Below are 13,822 nucleotides of genomic sequence, written 5' to 3'. Positions count from 1 at the left end.
GATGTCTGTATCCATGGACAAGACACCAGCCCTTGCCTGTTGCAGGTCTGGGTCTGGCTCTTATTTCTTAACTTTAAACTCCTTCCTTTTTCTGCCCTCCTAAATCTCACACATAGGAATTCAAGGCCGGTCTGCAGTACAGAATGAGATTCTGTGTCAAAAACAATTTTGAAAAGCCAGGCGTGGTGGTGCATGCCTTTAATCCCAGCCCTTGGGAGGCAGAGGCAGGCAGATCTCTGTGAAATCAAGGCCAGCCTGGTCTACATAGTGAATTCCAGGCCAGCTGGAGCTGTCTCAAAAAAACAAAAACAAAAACAGGCAAGGGGGGGATTAACCTGTCACTGCTCTCCCCAGCCACCTTGTGCCTCCCAGCAAAGGCTCCCCAGCACTCTATAGACCCAGACACCCTTCATCCCCAAACCCCTACCCCACCCCAGATTGCAACCTCAGCACATGTGGTCCTGGTGAGGCCTAGGGGCATCACTGTTCCATCCCCCTGCACAAGCATGGCACCCCGGCCTCTGTCGGGTCTCTGCTCAGAGACACCTTCCTGACCAAGACTGCCTACCAGCCTGGACCCTTCTGCTTGGGGCTTCTGACCCCACAATTTGCACAGATCCCTCTGCTTGCTGTTTGCTTCCTATGTGACAGAAGTCAAAGAAAAGCAGGAGCCATTACAAATCCTAGGAGCATGCTTGTACCTTCAGGACACCAGCAAGGCACACGTGTTAGGTTATTTGTTCGGGCTTCTCCATCAATTACCTGTAAAAAAAACTTCAATTGTGTATAAAAAAACAGGCACTCCTGCACATTTGGGCCACTCTCTTCTCTGAGGATCTCTTCCAGAAAAAGATGCAGGTACATACCCCTCCCACAGGCCCCCAGAGTGCTTTGTGATACAGTTCAGAGTCCTCAGACCCCTGCAGAAGAGACAGAAGACAAAGCAGTCTCCCACAGACGGGCACTGGCTGAGCCGTTCAGAGGGGCTGAGAGACTCACACAGTCCCTCCACCCCAGAGTACACCTGCCAGTTCCAGGTGGCAACCACCCTTTGTGGAGCCCAGGTGAACAGGGTGGGGCTGTCAGGCTGCACCATCAGTCCACCTTTAGGCAAGATGCCAACTAGCCTGTCAGGAAGACAGTAATATGATGACACTGCCTCGTTAGCAGACTGTCTGCACAGCCAGGAGTCTTTTTGAGACAGGGTCTCTCTGTAGCCCCAGCTGTCCTGGAACTATGTAGACCAGGCTGGCCTTGAACTCACAGAGATCCGCCTGCCTCTGCCTCTGCCTCCCGAGTGCTGGGAATAAAGGCATGCGCCACCATGCCCAGCCAAGTGTCTTAACTCCAGCTCTGGCCACACACAGGCTCTTGTTAATCTAGAACATCAGGTCCAGAAGAAATCAAGTTTCTGATCCCCAACAAATGCATGCCCAGCTGAGCCCATGTACCTGACAAATGGACAGTAAATGGCCCCTGCCTCACAGGACTGCTGGATCTCAGGACCAAGCTGGCACCAGGCTGGCACATTTCCTGCTCAAAGCAAAAAGTGGAAATGATGGTGGTGAATGTCCCAGGCTCTCCATGGGGCGGAGCTGAGCAGGAGCTTGGCTTTACCCTCGAGTACTGCTCACACTCAGGTACTGCTAAGACCAGACCTTTCAAACATCAAGGTAAAGCACACTGGCACTCAGTACACCGACCTATATGGACAGACACTCAGGTCCTACTGCCCACTACCCAAGAGCAGGCTGGGAAGGTGAACCCTCAGCACCTACACAGACAGACCTGCTGGAGTGTTTGAGGGGCCTCCCAGCAAAATCCCATTCTACCCTTGCCCCTCTACATCTACAGGACAAGAAGCAAGCCCAAGCAGCAGGAAACTGGCAAACCCTGAGTTAGAGCAGCAGCTGCAGGCCCACCCTGGGTCCCACCGGCTGCTCCTGAGGACTCTCGGGAGCCAAGGACAAGCAGGTAGACTTCGGGTTTCGGGGATGCCCTTCACCACCAGTGTCAGAGAGCATCAGCAAAGCCGTCCTGCACATGGGACAGCCCACCTAGGAGTTCACAAGCTTTTGACTTCCCCATGTTGGGAAAGCAAGATACATTCAAGTAGAAACTATACTCCAATATGGGGTGGGCGGAATATTCCGCTGTGCTTGGGGACAGAACCCAGGGCATCCTAAATGACAGGCAAATACCCCACCTATACCTCTGGCCTCTAAGCCTTCCACTTCTGAATATGAATCTTCTCCTTGCTCAGCATATGCAATCCATTGACTCATGATGTCTGGTGGCAACAGAGCCCCAGCTCATGGGCACTCCCAGATGGTGACGGGAATCCTCAGCCCTCTGTGTGGCTAAGCTAGGACCACATAAAGTCAAGGATCCATGCAGGTAATAAGGCCAAACACTGTCGCCAAGGATCCCAGGTGTCCCCAGCCTGCACACCAGCCTGTCACTCTGCATTCGGTCTCCTCCCAGGGAGCAGAAGTGCTTGTCCAGCACCCTGTCACCCCTGGACACCTCCAGGCTGTGAGTCCCTGGTTATTTTACAGACATTTGCAAGTCACTGCTAGACAATTCTGTGCCATCAGCCCACCACACATGAGGAAAACTGAACCAGGTCCAACCATCCAACCATCCATCCGTGTGTCATGTCGTGTCATGTGTGTCTGTCCCGTCCCTCCCCCTCCATTTCTTGCTAAAGGTAAATCTGAACCAAGCTTCTAGACTCTGCTTCCGGTAGTCACTAACCAAATCATGTTTACACCACGGTCCTCTAAAAAAATTCAAGTAAGAACTTAACAGATGGACCACACTGCTTTAAAGGCATGCCTTCACACACAGGACATCCCAGCGGCTCTGTGCATGTTTTCACACACGGGACATCCCGGCGGCTCTGCGCATGCCTTCTCACGCGACATCCCGGCGGCTCTGCGCATGTTTTCACACACGGGACATCCCCGCGGCTCTGCGCATGTTTTCACACACGGGACATCCCCGCGGCTCTGCGTATGTTTTCACACACGGGACATCCCGGCGGCTCTGCGCATGTTTTCACACACGGGACATCCCCGCGGCTCTGGGCATGTTTTCACACATGGGACATCTCCGCAGCTCTGGGCATGTTTTCACACATGGGACATCCCCGCGGCTCTGGGCATGTTTTCACACAAAGGGCATCCCTGTGTCTCTGGGCATGTTTTCACACGCAGGACATCTTCCAGCTCTGGGCATGCTTTCACACACGGGACATCCCTGCGGCTCTGGGCATGTTTTCACACACAGGACATTCACGCGGCTCTATGCACACTTTCACATATGGAACATCCGCGCGGCTCTGGGCATGTTTTCATACACGGGACATCCCTGAGGCTCTGGGCATGTTTTAACACATGGGACATCCCCATGATTCTTTGACAGAGTGTTAAGACATCTGTAAGTGACAGTAAGTTCCACCAGGTCTGCACATGTCCACTCCACAGCAAATGGTGCTCACACAGGAGCTTTCCAACAAGGTATCCTGGCACTTTGTTTTGTTTTGTTGAGCAGGTCTTACTGTCTACCCCAGGCTAGCCTTGACCCTACACTTGCTTTCCAGTGCTGGGATTACAGATGTGTACCACTGTGCCAGCTCCACGGCAATAACAGAAAATGCTAGGGAGCAAACCTTGCCTTCTGAATTTCCTGCCAGCAGGAAGTTGACGGACACTGACGAAACCCACTAACTGCTGTTTGACTGGTGTGGTCATTCTTGTTCCGCCCTGCCTGGAGGCGTCATGAAGGAAGCAACCCAAACCAATTCTTGCAAAGCCATCTCGAGGAGCCACCAGCAAGCACAACCCTGCCCTCAAAGAATCCTAACACCTGAGTCCCTGAGGAGAGAGCTATGCTGACCAGCCAGGCCAAGGACCTGGGGTGCAGTGATCTGGCTCACCCTCAGTCGCCTGAGGCATCTTGGGAACAGGAAGAGCTAAGAAGACTAGTTCAAGCCTGTCCTGCAGGAGTTTAGGCAAGGGAATCCTGGTACTGGGTGCACAGTAATCAGGAGGGGTTTTCAGGCCCCAAACAGACACACTCGAACAGGCCCATGGCCCTCGTCCAGCACAGGCCTTGAAGGAAATGGTCTACTGCACCAACCACCCAAACCTACAACCTCTGTGTGGACTGCATGCTCACCCTACCCTGACATGGGACTGTCAACAGGTGTGCCAGAAGACTGCCTTAAGGCCCACCATGGACTGCAGCCACTAAGGAAGGGTGCTGGACTTTCACCTTGGCAGAGTGACCTCTGACCTCCAGCTCCTGACTCTAGGGCAAGGACTCTCTGCTCAGAAAGCCCCTCAAGCCAGGTGTGGTGATACATGCCAGTAATCCTGGCACTCAGGAACATGAAAAGTTCAAGGTCATCCTCAACTACATGGTAAGATTGAGGCTAGCCTGGGCTACATAAGACCCTGTCTCAAAAAATCTATAGGTTGACGAGATGGTTCAGTAGTTAAGAGCAAGTACTGTTCTTGCAGAGGACCCAAGTTTGGTTCTCAGCACCTACATCAGGCAGTTCATAAGTGCCTGTAACTCCAACTACAAGAAGATCCAACGCCTCTGACCTCTGCTGACATCTGCACACATATGAACACCCTCTGACCTCTGCTGACATCTGCACACATATGAACACCCTCTGACCTCTGCTGACATCTGCACACATATGAACACCCTCACAACAGACACACACCTAAAAATAAAAAAAGGATAAATTTTAAAAAATTAGTAATGATAAATAAACCTTCTAAGCACCAACCACCCCCATATCTCTGTCTGTCTCTGTCTCTCTCTCAAGCACTCTCTCTCTCCAACATATTCTCTCTCTCCATGCCTTCCCACTAATCCAGCACTCCCAGGCGGCAGGGCCCCACCCACACCAGGGCAGGTAAGAGGGAGGGAGGGAGCAGAGGGCAGGAGCACAGAGTCCCGGAAAAGGCGAGGCACACTAGAAAAGCCAGCTGGGTATTTCTGGCACCACAGTAATGGGGAGTCACTGCACATTTGCACATTTATCAGCACAGCTTCAGGGAAACAAGTAGCACGCAGTCAGACCTGGGCCAGGGCCTCCTGACCAGCAAGGCTGGACTGGGGCCTGCAGCCATAGTGTGCACCAGGAGGAGCTGCTGTCCAGCCCCTGTAGCTTGTGCATGGCCTACATCGCAGCACCTCCCCAAAGCTCCACTCCTCCTTCAGGACCCCACCCTGGGCACTGTTGTCATTCCCAGAAGGAACTGGGCCAACCTGAAAATACCCCTTCCACCCCCGCCAGCCCTACCTGGGCTTAAGACACCTGACTGAAAGCACACTGAGGCAAACGATGGGTGGTCACTTCCCATACAAACAGCACTGCGGGCCCTGAAGCACAGACCTGCTGGGCGGACGGACCACTTTACTATTCCAGACTGAAAACTGTTCCTAAGACCAGGCACCAGAATCTCCTGGGCAAAGTTTTGCTCTGTTAAATTCCAGGTTAGGTGCTGAGGGGCAACTCAGAGCTGAAGTATCCATCCATATGCACAAGGTTGGGGTTCAGCCTCGGGCACCACAACAAAAACCAAAACTAAAACAAAAGGCTGATGAAATGGCTCAGTGGATAAAGGTGCTCACCACTAAGATGGACAAGCATGGGAGCTGCAGAGGTGGTGCAGTGGTTAAGAGCACCGGCTGCTTTTGCAGAGGGACTGGGTTTGGTTCCCAGCACCCACATGGTAGCTGGACAACCGTTCATAACTCCAGTCCCAGGGGCTCCGATGCCCTCTTCTGTCCTCCACAGGCATTGCATGACCTGCGTGCACTTACACATATGCAGGCAATATACTCATACACATAAAATAAAAATAATAAAATATCTTTTAGAAAAAGACTAGTAGCCTAAATTATAACCAGGACCCACCTGGTGGAAGAAGCAGACTCCCACAAGCTGTCCTCTGACATCCATAAGTGTGACAACACACACAGATCCACATGCAAGCATGTGTGTGGACACGCACTCACACACACTCTCTCTTGCTCTCTCTCTCTAAATGTTTTAATTTTGTTAATAACTAAAAATACCAAGTTAAATTCAGCACCGAGTACTGAACTCCGCTCTGGACAACCTGAACTTCTTAAAACACATACATACTGAAAACCCTACAAGCATTCCACCTAAGGATTCGAAGATGCCCAGACACAACAGGCCCCTGGGACTACCCAGAGAAGCCAGAAGAGCCAGGCATTCCCCAGACACTGTCTACACCTCTTCAGATACAGGCCCACCACCTGGCTAGCAGGTTCCCCAACAGGCTCATGTGGAGTAAATTCATGGTACATACAGCAGCACTAGGCCATAGGGCAAGCTGATGCCAGGCATGTTTTCGCGCTCCACCCATGTCACAGAAGGGATACCTGAGAACGTGTCTCACCTGGGCAGCTCTCCTGGATGCCTGAAGGGGGTCACAACAAATATGCAACACATACTAATTCCATTTCCCACCACAGGTCTGCATGTGAATTACTGGTTGGCAGTGTAGCTGAGCACAGACCATCTGCCTGGCACACGCAAGGCCCTGGTTTCCACCACAGAACCACAAAGAAAAAGTATACAGGGCTTCCAGCGAGGAAGGGCGAGATGCTGAGTGCGCAGCCTCCATTCCCTCAGCTCTGACAGGGAGGCTGCGGAGGCCGGCATGTGGGAAAAAAGCGACCAATGGTGAGACAAAGGCAGGGGAACTGGGCTACTTCTGCTAAATCAGGAACTGTAGTAAGCTCTGCACAGCCAACAGGTGCCCGCTCCTGACATCCTTTAGCAGACATTACACAAACCGTGGGACTTGGTTGAGGGTAGAACCTTTGCCTAGCGAGGCAAAGCCTAGGTTTTGCCAGGAACCAGGAAAAATAAAAATAGCCACCAAAATGGTTGCCGTTTTTTAAGTTTTACGGACCTAAAGGGGAGGTATTTTGCACAACTAAAATCCACTGAAATAGGACAGCCTCACCTCTCACAGGACCTGGGACCACCAGGATGTGCAGCAAGGACCGTCCTAATGATAAAACAGAGGCTGGCTCCCACAGGATGGATGGGTGCACCATGGGTACAACACACTCAGACCTACATGGGAACCAGGAACGTGACGCACCCCCATGAGCCGACCCCGTGCTAGGGTAGTCCTCTGGCCAGCCTCCACCTACCTTTGGCATGAAAGGTCCAGCCCCTGCGTTGGTATTCCTGCAGCAGGACCCGCTCCTGCTGCCCCAGGCTGCACACTTCGTGGTAGAACTGTTGCTCAATGTGCACATAGGCAGCTGGGATGGCGCCAGCCACACCCTTGGCCCCAAAGAAGCCGTTCACCTCAGGTGAGGCCAGCAGGATCCGGTACTCGGCCCGTGTGCCTAAGACCAGGTCCATATAGGCTTGAGTCAGATTGAAGTAGCCAGTGGTGAGAAAGACCTTAGCCCCTCGCTCGGCCTCAGTCAGCAGGGTCTCCGTAACTATCTCGTCTATTTGAATCTCAAAAGGCTTCATCTGGATCAGCGGGTAAATCCAGGTGTCAGGCACTGGTCTCCGGTCTCCGGCAGCAGCGGCCTCTTCCTGGCTTAACAGAGAGTCACCATGGAAGGTCTGCGCATGCAGCATCTGCTGCCGGGTCCTGGCTGACTGGATCACATCCATGACCCGCTTATTGGCAGCTTTGCAGTACGCAGCCCTGTCACCTACAGGAGGCACAAGAGAGAAGGAAAGAGAGCACTGAGAGCCAGGCGTGGCAGTGCATAGCTGTCACTGTCATCATACACGTGTAACCCCAGCCCTTGGGAGGTTGACACGGGAGTATCAGGGGGTCAAGGTTATCCTCAGCTACACAGTGTGTTTCAGGCCAGCCTATTAGACCCTGTCTCAAAAAACAAGCAGTCAAGACTCCGATGGCTCAGGGTATACAGCATGCGATAGGTAAGGAAGTGCAGATGTGCACGGTGATCACTGGCAGAACAGACGGAGCGAGCTCAGGACAGAGGAGGTGGGTGCCCACCGGACCTACAAGCATGGGGAGGCAGCAGGGCGCGCTGCAGGTAATTAATTCTGATTACAAAACCCCCCAAACAGGCAAGAGAACAGGCAGACAAACACGAGGCAGTGCTGCCTTAGGGATAACACCTGGGAGGGGTGCAGGGGAGCTCTGGAGAGTGATCTACTGCAAACAGACACCTGAGTAGCGCCTCTGTGACAACTGTCCAACATGCATGCTGCACTTTGTTAAGGACGTTTATGAACACAGAAGTACATGACAGGGCCAGGCATGGTGGCACCTGTCTGTAATCTCGCACTTGAGGATGAGGTTAAGGTCAGCCTGAGCTACATAGTGAGAACCTGTCACACACACAAAAGAATCCGGAAAAGGGCATGTGCTGGCTTAAAGAACCAAGAAAAGAAGAAAATGTAGGGACAGGCGGTGGGGAGAGGTGCTCACAGCCACAGCCACCGACCACAGAGAAGCCCTGAGGACAGGCCCTGGGCTCTGCATGGAGTTCACTCCCCAGGGAGATAGGACACTCAGAGGGAGAAAAAGAAACACCTGCAGCTGCTCTCGCCAGAGGAAGACTGGGGTCTGACAAGCAGCTCAAGAAGCCCAAGGACGAAGACGGGAAAGTGTAAACAAGCAGGAGGAGGACAGAGAGAAGGCCAGAACCAAACAGTTCCGAAGTGGGAACAACACTGCCCAGAGGAGTCTCTGAAAAGATTCATGAGACAGCAAGTCTCGGCAAGGCTGGTCAGGAAGAGAAGCAGCACAAGGCAGGAGGGCCGGGTTGGGTCTCCCACACTCACTCCACGGCCCATGTTGAGGACAGAGACAGATACTTGGGTGCCCCTCAGGTCTGGGCTAGAACAGAGAAGGGACTGCCTGTGTGGATACCACCCTCCTCAGCACCAGCTGCCATCAGGGGAGAACAGCAGCCAGGAAGGAGTGTGTGCTGGCTCCCAAGCACATCTGTGCAATATGTTAGACTTTGGGACCGAAAGACAGATCTAAGGGTAACCAGAGGGAAAGAAAATTTTCACGAAATTCCAATTGATGAGTATCAAGGCACAGGGGTAACAAGTAGGCATCCCCTGGCAGACGGGGCCACCAGGTGATTGTAGCCAGCTTGGCTGTCAGAGCTCACTGGCACAGGGCAGGGCTACCATCAGGAAGCCCCACACAAAAGCTTTCATCTCCGCTCATGGGACGTGAGGAGTTTTTCTCCTTACAAGGTCCAGTTTAACCCCTTCCCTGGGTTATCCCCAAGCTATGGACACTATTGCACACTTAGTAGCAGCCCTTTAAGGCCAGGTGAAGCCACAGCCACAGGAATCAGAGGAGTGCCCAGGAATCTGCTCCAGGCCTGCCTGTCTCGGGCACAGAGCTGAGCTCTCCCATTTCACTTCCCAGGCAGGAGACCACAGACCTCAATGGAGGCGGAGAGCAGCAGAGCCACTGTGACAGGAGGTTTGGGGAAGAGGCCAAGGTGGGCGGTCACTGGGCACGCTGCTTCCTGTAACTGCAGGGCAGCCTCCTGGCCGCCCCAGCCAACACACAAAGCCCAAGCCCAAACACCTGTTTTCCCAGGCTGGCTCTTCCTATAGAACACAACTGACCATCACTGAGCACATATGTCTGGCTCCAGAGACAGAGGCAGAATGCCCTGCCACCTGCTTCTTGCACTTGGGTCAAGGCCGACAGAGGAGCTCTACTGGCCCTCAGTCCACACCCAGGTCAGCACACCTGGACCCCTACCTTTGTAAGGATGTACCATCCCATCCACCACTTGCACTGTGTCATCAGCCTGCAGCTGCAGGGACAGATCCCCCACTGCGTCTACCAGCTCTGTGAAGAAGTCTGCGATCTCAGCACAGTCTTGCAAGAACACATAGCGGTCCTGGCGGTTGGTGAAGTAGGAGTCGCTCAGGTTTGCTCTACAGGGAAAAGAATAGGGTGAGGACTCAGCCAGGCGTGCATAGGGGCATGGTCTGGTGACCCGAGCCTCAGGGTAACTGACAAATGACAAACCAAGGTGGAACAAAGCCAGGGAAGCCAGTTAACAGGCAGCTACTGAGCGACAGTCATGAGCAGGACACCAGTCAAGCTGATGCTGAGTGACAGAACAGAGATGGCCCAGCCATGAAAGGAGCCGATCCAGCTGAGAACAGGCACTGAAGTCCACACAGCTGTCTTGGTGATGTCACAGTCCGAAATCCTGGGCTTCTGACCTGCTCAGTTCTTGTTTGGCAGACAGTTGTCTGCCAGATCTCTGATCTATTTTCTAACAGAGTGAGGAGAATAGCCACAGGGTCCTGACAGGAACTGAGTGAGATGGTAAAGGGAGGCTTAGCACCGTGGCCAATGTACGTGCTCAATGGTGGCTGTCTTCCAACCATCCACGGGAAGAGGCCTCGGGCTCTCTGACACCCAGAGCACACTGACAGAGTACAAAAGCTCACCCGCTCAAGATGACGTTATTGTCAAAGAGGTACACCTTGATGTGCTGGAGGCCGATCGTCTCGTTGAATCGCTCAGGGATAAGGAGTCGGAGGAGCCCTCGGAGGTTTGGCGTGTGGAAGAGGGAGACGCGCACGTGCTCAGGAAACCGCTGCAGGAGCGGGAGCAGCATGGTACGAGAGTTCTTCCTGCCTGCGTGAGACAGGCAGTCTCAGTGACGTCACAACCAGAAAAGACGTCCTGAATGCCAGAAAGGACAATTCCCCGGGGGCCTCACTTCACCGGGTCACCCATCGGAGCTGGCCACCCGACAGCCAGCGGAACCCTGGGCCACATCAGACTTCAGGGAGGGCTGGTGCTGCATGTAACAGGTCTGTTACTTTTGCCACCCACAATAGCTCCCCCTCCTCCTGGTAATTCCACCCAAATGCCTCCTAGGGTGCCACCCGCCCCCCAGTCTTTCTGCCCTGACCCTTCAACTCCATCTCCACAGGAAAACATACCAGCCTGAGCCAGACTGCTATGCACACTCTAAGCCCCTGATGACAATTAACTCAGATCTAGTCCATAGTCCACAACAGCCATCAGGAACTTTGGCCTGAGTCTCAGGGAAGCTGACTTCCTTCAAAGAGACAAGGAATCCTGGGAATACGGCCTTAGCCACCAGAGCCCCACAGAGCGTCAGAATGAAGCAGGCCCGAGGAAGGGGAGTCAGAAGACAGACCTGACAGCCGCGCCTCAGTCACAGCCCATTCCTGTGGCTGCAGGAGCCATGACTAGAGCAGGACCCCGGCTACCAGTACAACTCCTCAAACCAAGGATGGGACGGAGGAAGTGCCAGGGGCCAGGTGTGCATAACACTTACCCCTTGAGCCCCGAGTGAAATCCAGGAGAATGGAGACCTTGAGACCAGAAGGAAACTTTGCTTGCAGTGACTTTTCTAGAGTGCTTTCCAGGCAGTCCACCTCAGGAAAAGAATCCAAAGTAACACACGTTGAGACAAAGAGATGCTTGTGCAGCTAAAGAGGTCAATCACCTAGCAGCCTCACCACCCTCTCTGAGAACACTACGGCAGCTCTGCGTGAGCTCGTCGGCCACCGAGCACCCTCTCCAAGCACCCTCTCCAGCTCGGGCCCCAGGGAAGAGAAGGGTGGGTGCAGGGCAGAGGGTTTGCTCAGCGGCCTGGGCCTCACCATTCCTGGAAATAGTCTCTAAGGTCACAGTTCCCAGCATCTCCACAGACATCATCCTCTCACACAAGCATCACCCTACGCATAGAGCGTAGTCAGCATGTGTCTGCCAAAAGAGTGAACGCATCAGGACATACCTGCACACCGGTGAATGCGTCAGGACACACACACTGCACACCGGTGAATGCGTCAGGACACACACTGCACACCGGTGAATGTGTCAGGACACGCACACTGCACACTGGTGAATGCGTCAGGACACGCACACTCCACCCCGGTGAATTCGTTGGGACACACTCACTGCACACCAGTGAATGCGTCAGGACACGCACACTCCACCCCGGTGAATTCGTTGGGACACACACTGCACACCAGTGAATGCGTCAGGACACGCACACTCCACCCCGGTGAATTCGTTGGGACACACTCACTGCACACCAGTGAATGCGTCAGGACACGCACACTCCACCCCGGTGAATTCGTTGGGACACACTCACTGCACACCAGTGAATGCGTCAGGACACGCACACTCCACCCCGGTGAATTCGTTGGGACACACTCACTGCACACCAGTGAATGCGTCAGGACACGCACACTCCACCCCGGTGAATTCGTTGGGACACACTCACTGCACACCAGTGAATGCGTCAGGACACGCACACTCCACCCCGGTGAATTCGTTGGGACACACTCACTGCACACCAGTGAATGCGTCAGGACACGCACACTCCACCCCGGTGAATTCGTTGGGACACACTCACTGCACACCAGTGAATGCGTCAGGACACGCACACTCCACCCCGGTGAATTCGTTGGGACACACTCACTGCACACCAGTGAATGCGTCAGGACACGCACACTCCACCCCGGTGAATTCGTTGGGACACACTCACTGCACACCAGTGAATGCGTCAGGACACGCACACTCCACCCCGGTGAATTCGTTGGGACACACTCACTGCACACCAGTGAATGCGTCAGGACACGCACACTCCACCCCGGTGAATTCGTTGGGACACACTCACTGCACACCAGTGAATGCGTCAGGACACGCACACTCCACCCCGGTGAATTCGTTGGGACACACTCACTGCACACCAGTGAATGCGTCAGGACACGCACACTCCACCCCGGTGAATTCGTTGGGACACACTCACTGCACACCAGTGAATGCGTCAGGACACGCACACTCCACCCCGGTGAATTCGTTGGGACACACTCACTGCACACCAGTGAATGCGTCAGGACACGCACACTCCACCCCGGTGAATTCGTTGGGACACACTCACTGCACACCAGTGAATGCGTCAGGACACGCACACTGCACACCGGGGAATTCGTCAGGACACGCAGACTGCACACTGGTGAATTCGTCGGGACACACACACTGCACACCGGTGAATTCGTCAGGACACGCAGACTGCACACTGGTGAATGTGTCAGGACACGCACACTGCACACCGGTGAATTCGTTGGGACACGCACACTGGGCCTTCCCCTGACTAGGATATTCTTTCTCTCCCATGAGAACAAGTTCCCCAAGCTTGCACTACGAGGACTACTGGAGAATAGAGGGAAGCCTCCCCGCTCCGAGTCAGAGAAGTAGTGAGTGTCTAGGCTAGCCCATCATCCTCCTGCTCCACACACCAATGGCTCATTTCTCAGCTCCCACCCAGAAAGAACTCACACAACGGGCAAGAGACCAGCTTCCTCCCCTTCTCCAACTCTGCCTCAGAATGCTGCCTGCCCAGGGCTGTGCTACAGTCAGCAGCCCCAGGTGACTGCAGCCCCTCTCGGCCCTGTCTGCCTCACTGAGAGTGAAAGCAGTGGCACGTCAGTCAGTGCAGGCAGAGCGAGGCTGGCCGAGCCCTGGCACTTGGTCCCAGCCTTGGCAAATCCAGCAGCCAGTGAGCCAGCACCGGGGTTCATTCGCCTAGGATGGGTCAAAAATGTTCTGAAAAGGGCCACAGTGTAAATATTTTGGGTTTTGTGAGCCAGATGGTCTCTGTCACAATGACTCAGTCGTGCAGCTGTCACAGGGAAGCAGCCACAGCCAACGTGCAAGGATGAGTGTGGCCGTGCTCCAAGAAAACATTATCGACATGTAAACGACATGCTTCTATGTGAGTCACA

The 13,822-nt window shown here is 53.9% G+C and overlaps 1 protein-coding gene across 6 annotated transcripts in view; it reads right to left on the bottom strand.

Moving 5' to 3' along the window:
• The window catches only part of Pgs1 (phosphatidylglycerophosphate synthase 1), a 46,116-nt gene that overhangs the window by 14,698 nt on the left and 17,596 nt on the right, over nt 1-13,822 (bottom strand). For all 6 annotated transcript variants that reach the window (XR_003846524.1, XR_003846523.1, XR_003846522.1 and 3 more), the window contains exons 4-7: nt 11,365-11,464; nt 10,502-10,691; nt 9,798-9,976; nt 7,219-7,740 (exon numbers count right to left, since the gene is read on the bottom strand). Coding sequence is in view for 3 of the 6 variants with exons in the window: in XM_029554353.1 (XP_029410213.1) it covers nt 7,219-7,740; nt 9,798-9,976; nt 10,502-10,691; nt 11,365-11,464 (991 nt within the window). In the remaining 3 variants the exon portion in view is untranslated. The remainder of the gene's footprint in view (nt 1-7,218; nt 7,741-9,797; nt 9,977-10,501; nt 10,692-11,364; nt 11,465-13,822) is intronic.

The sequence above is a fragment of the Nannospalax galili genome, unplaced genomic scaffold (assembly GCF_000622305.1).
Source record: "Nannospalax galili isolate Female #2095 unplaced genomic scaffold, S.galili_v1.0 scaffold945, whole genome shotgun sequence".
NCBI classification, from domain to species: Eukaryota; Metazoa; Chordata; class Mammalia; order Rodentia; family Spalacidae; genus Nannospalax; species Nannospalax galili.
This window is presented reverse-complemented; position numbering and strand designations above follow the sequence as displayed.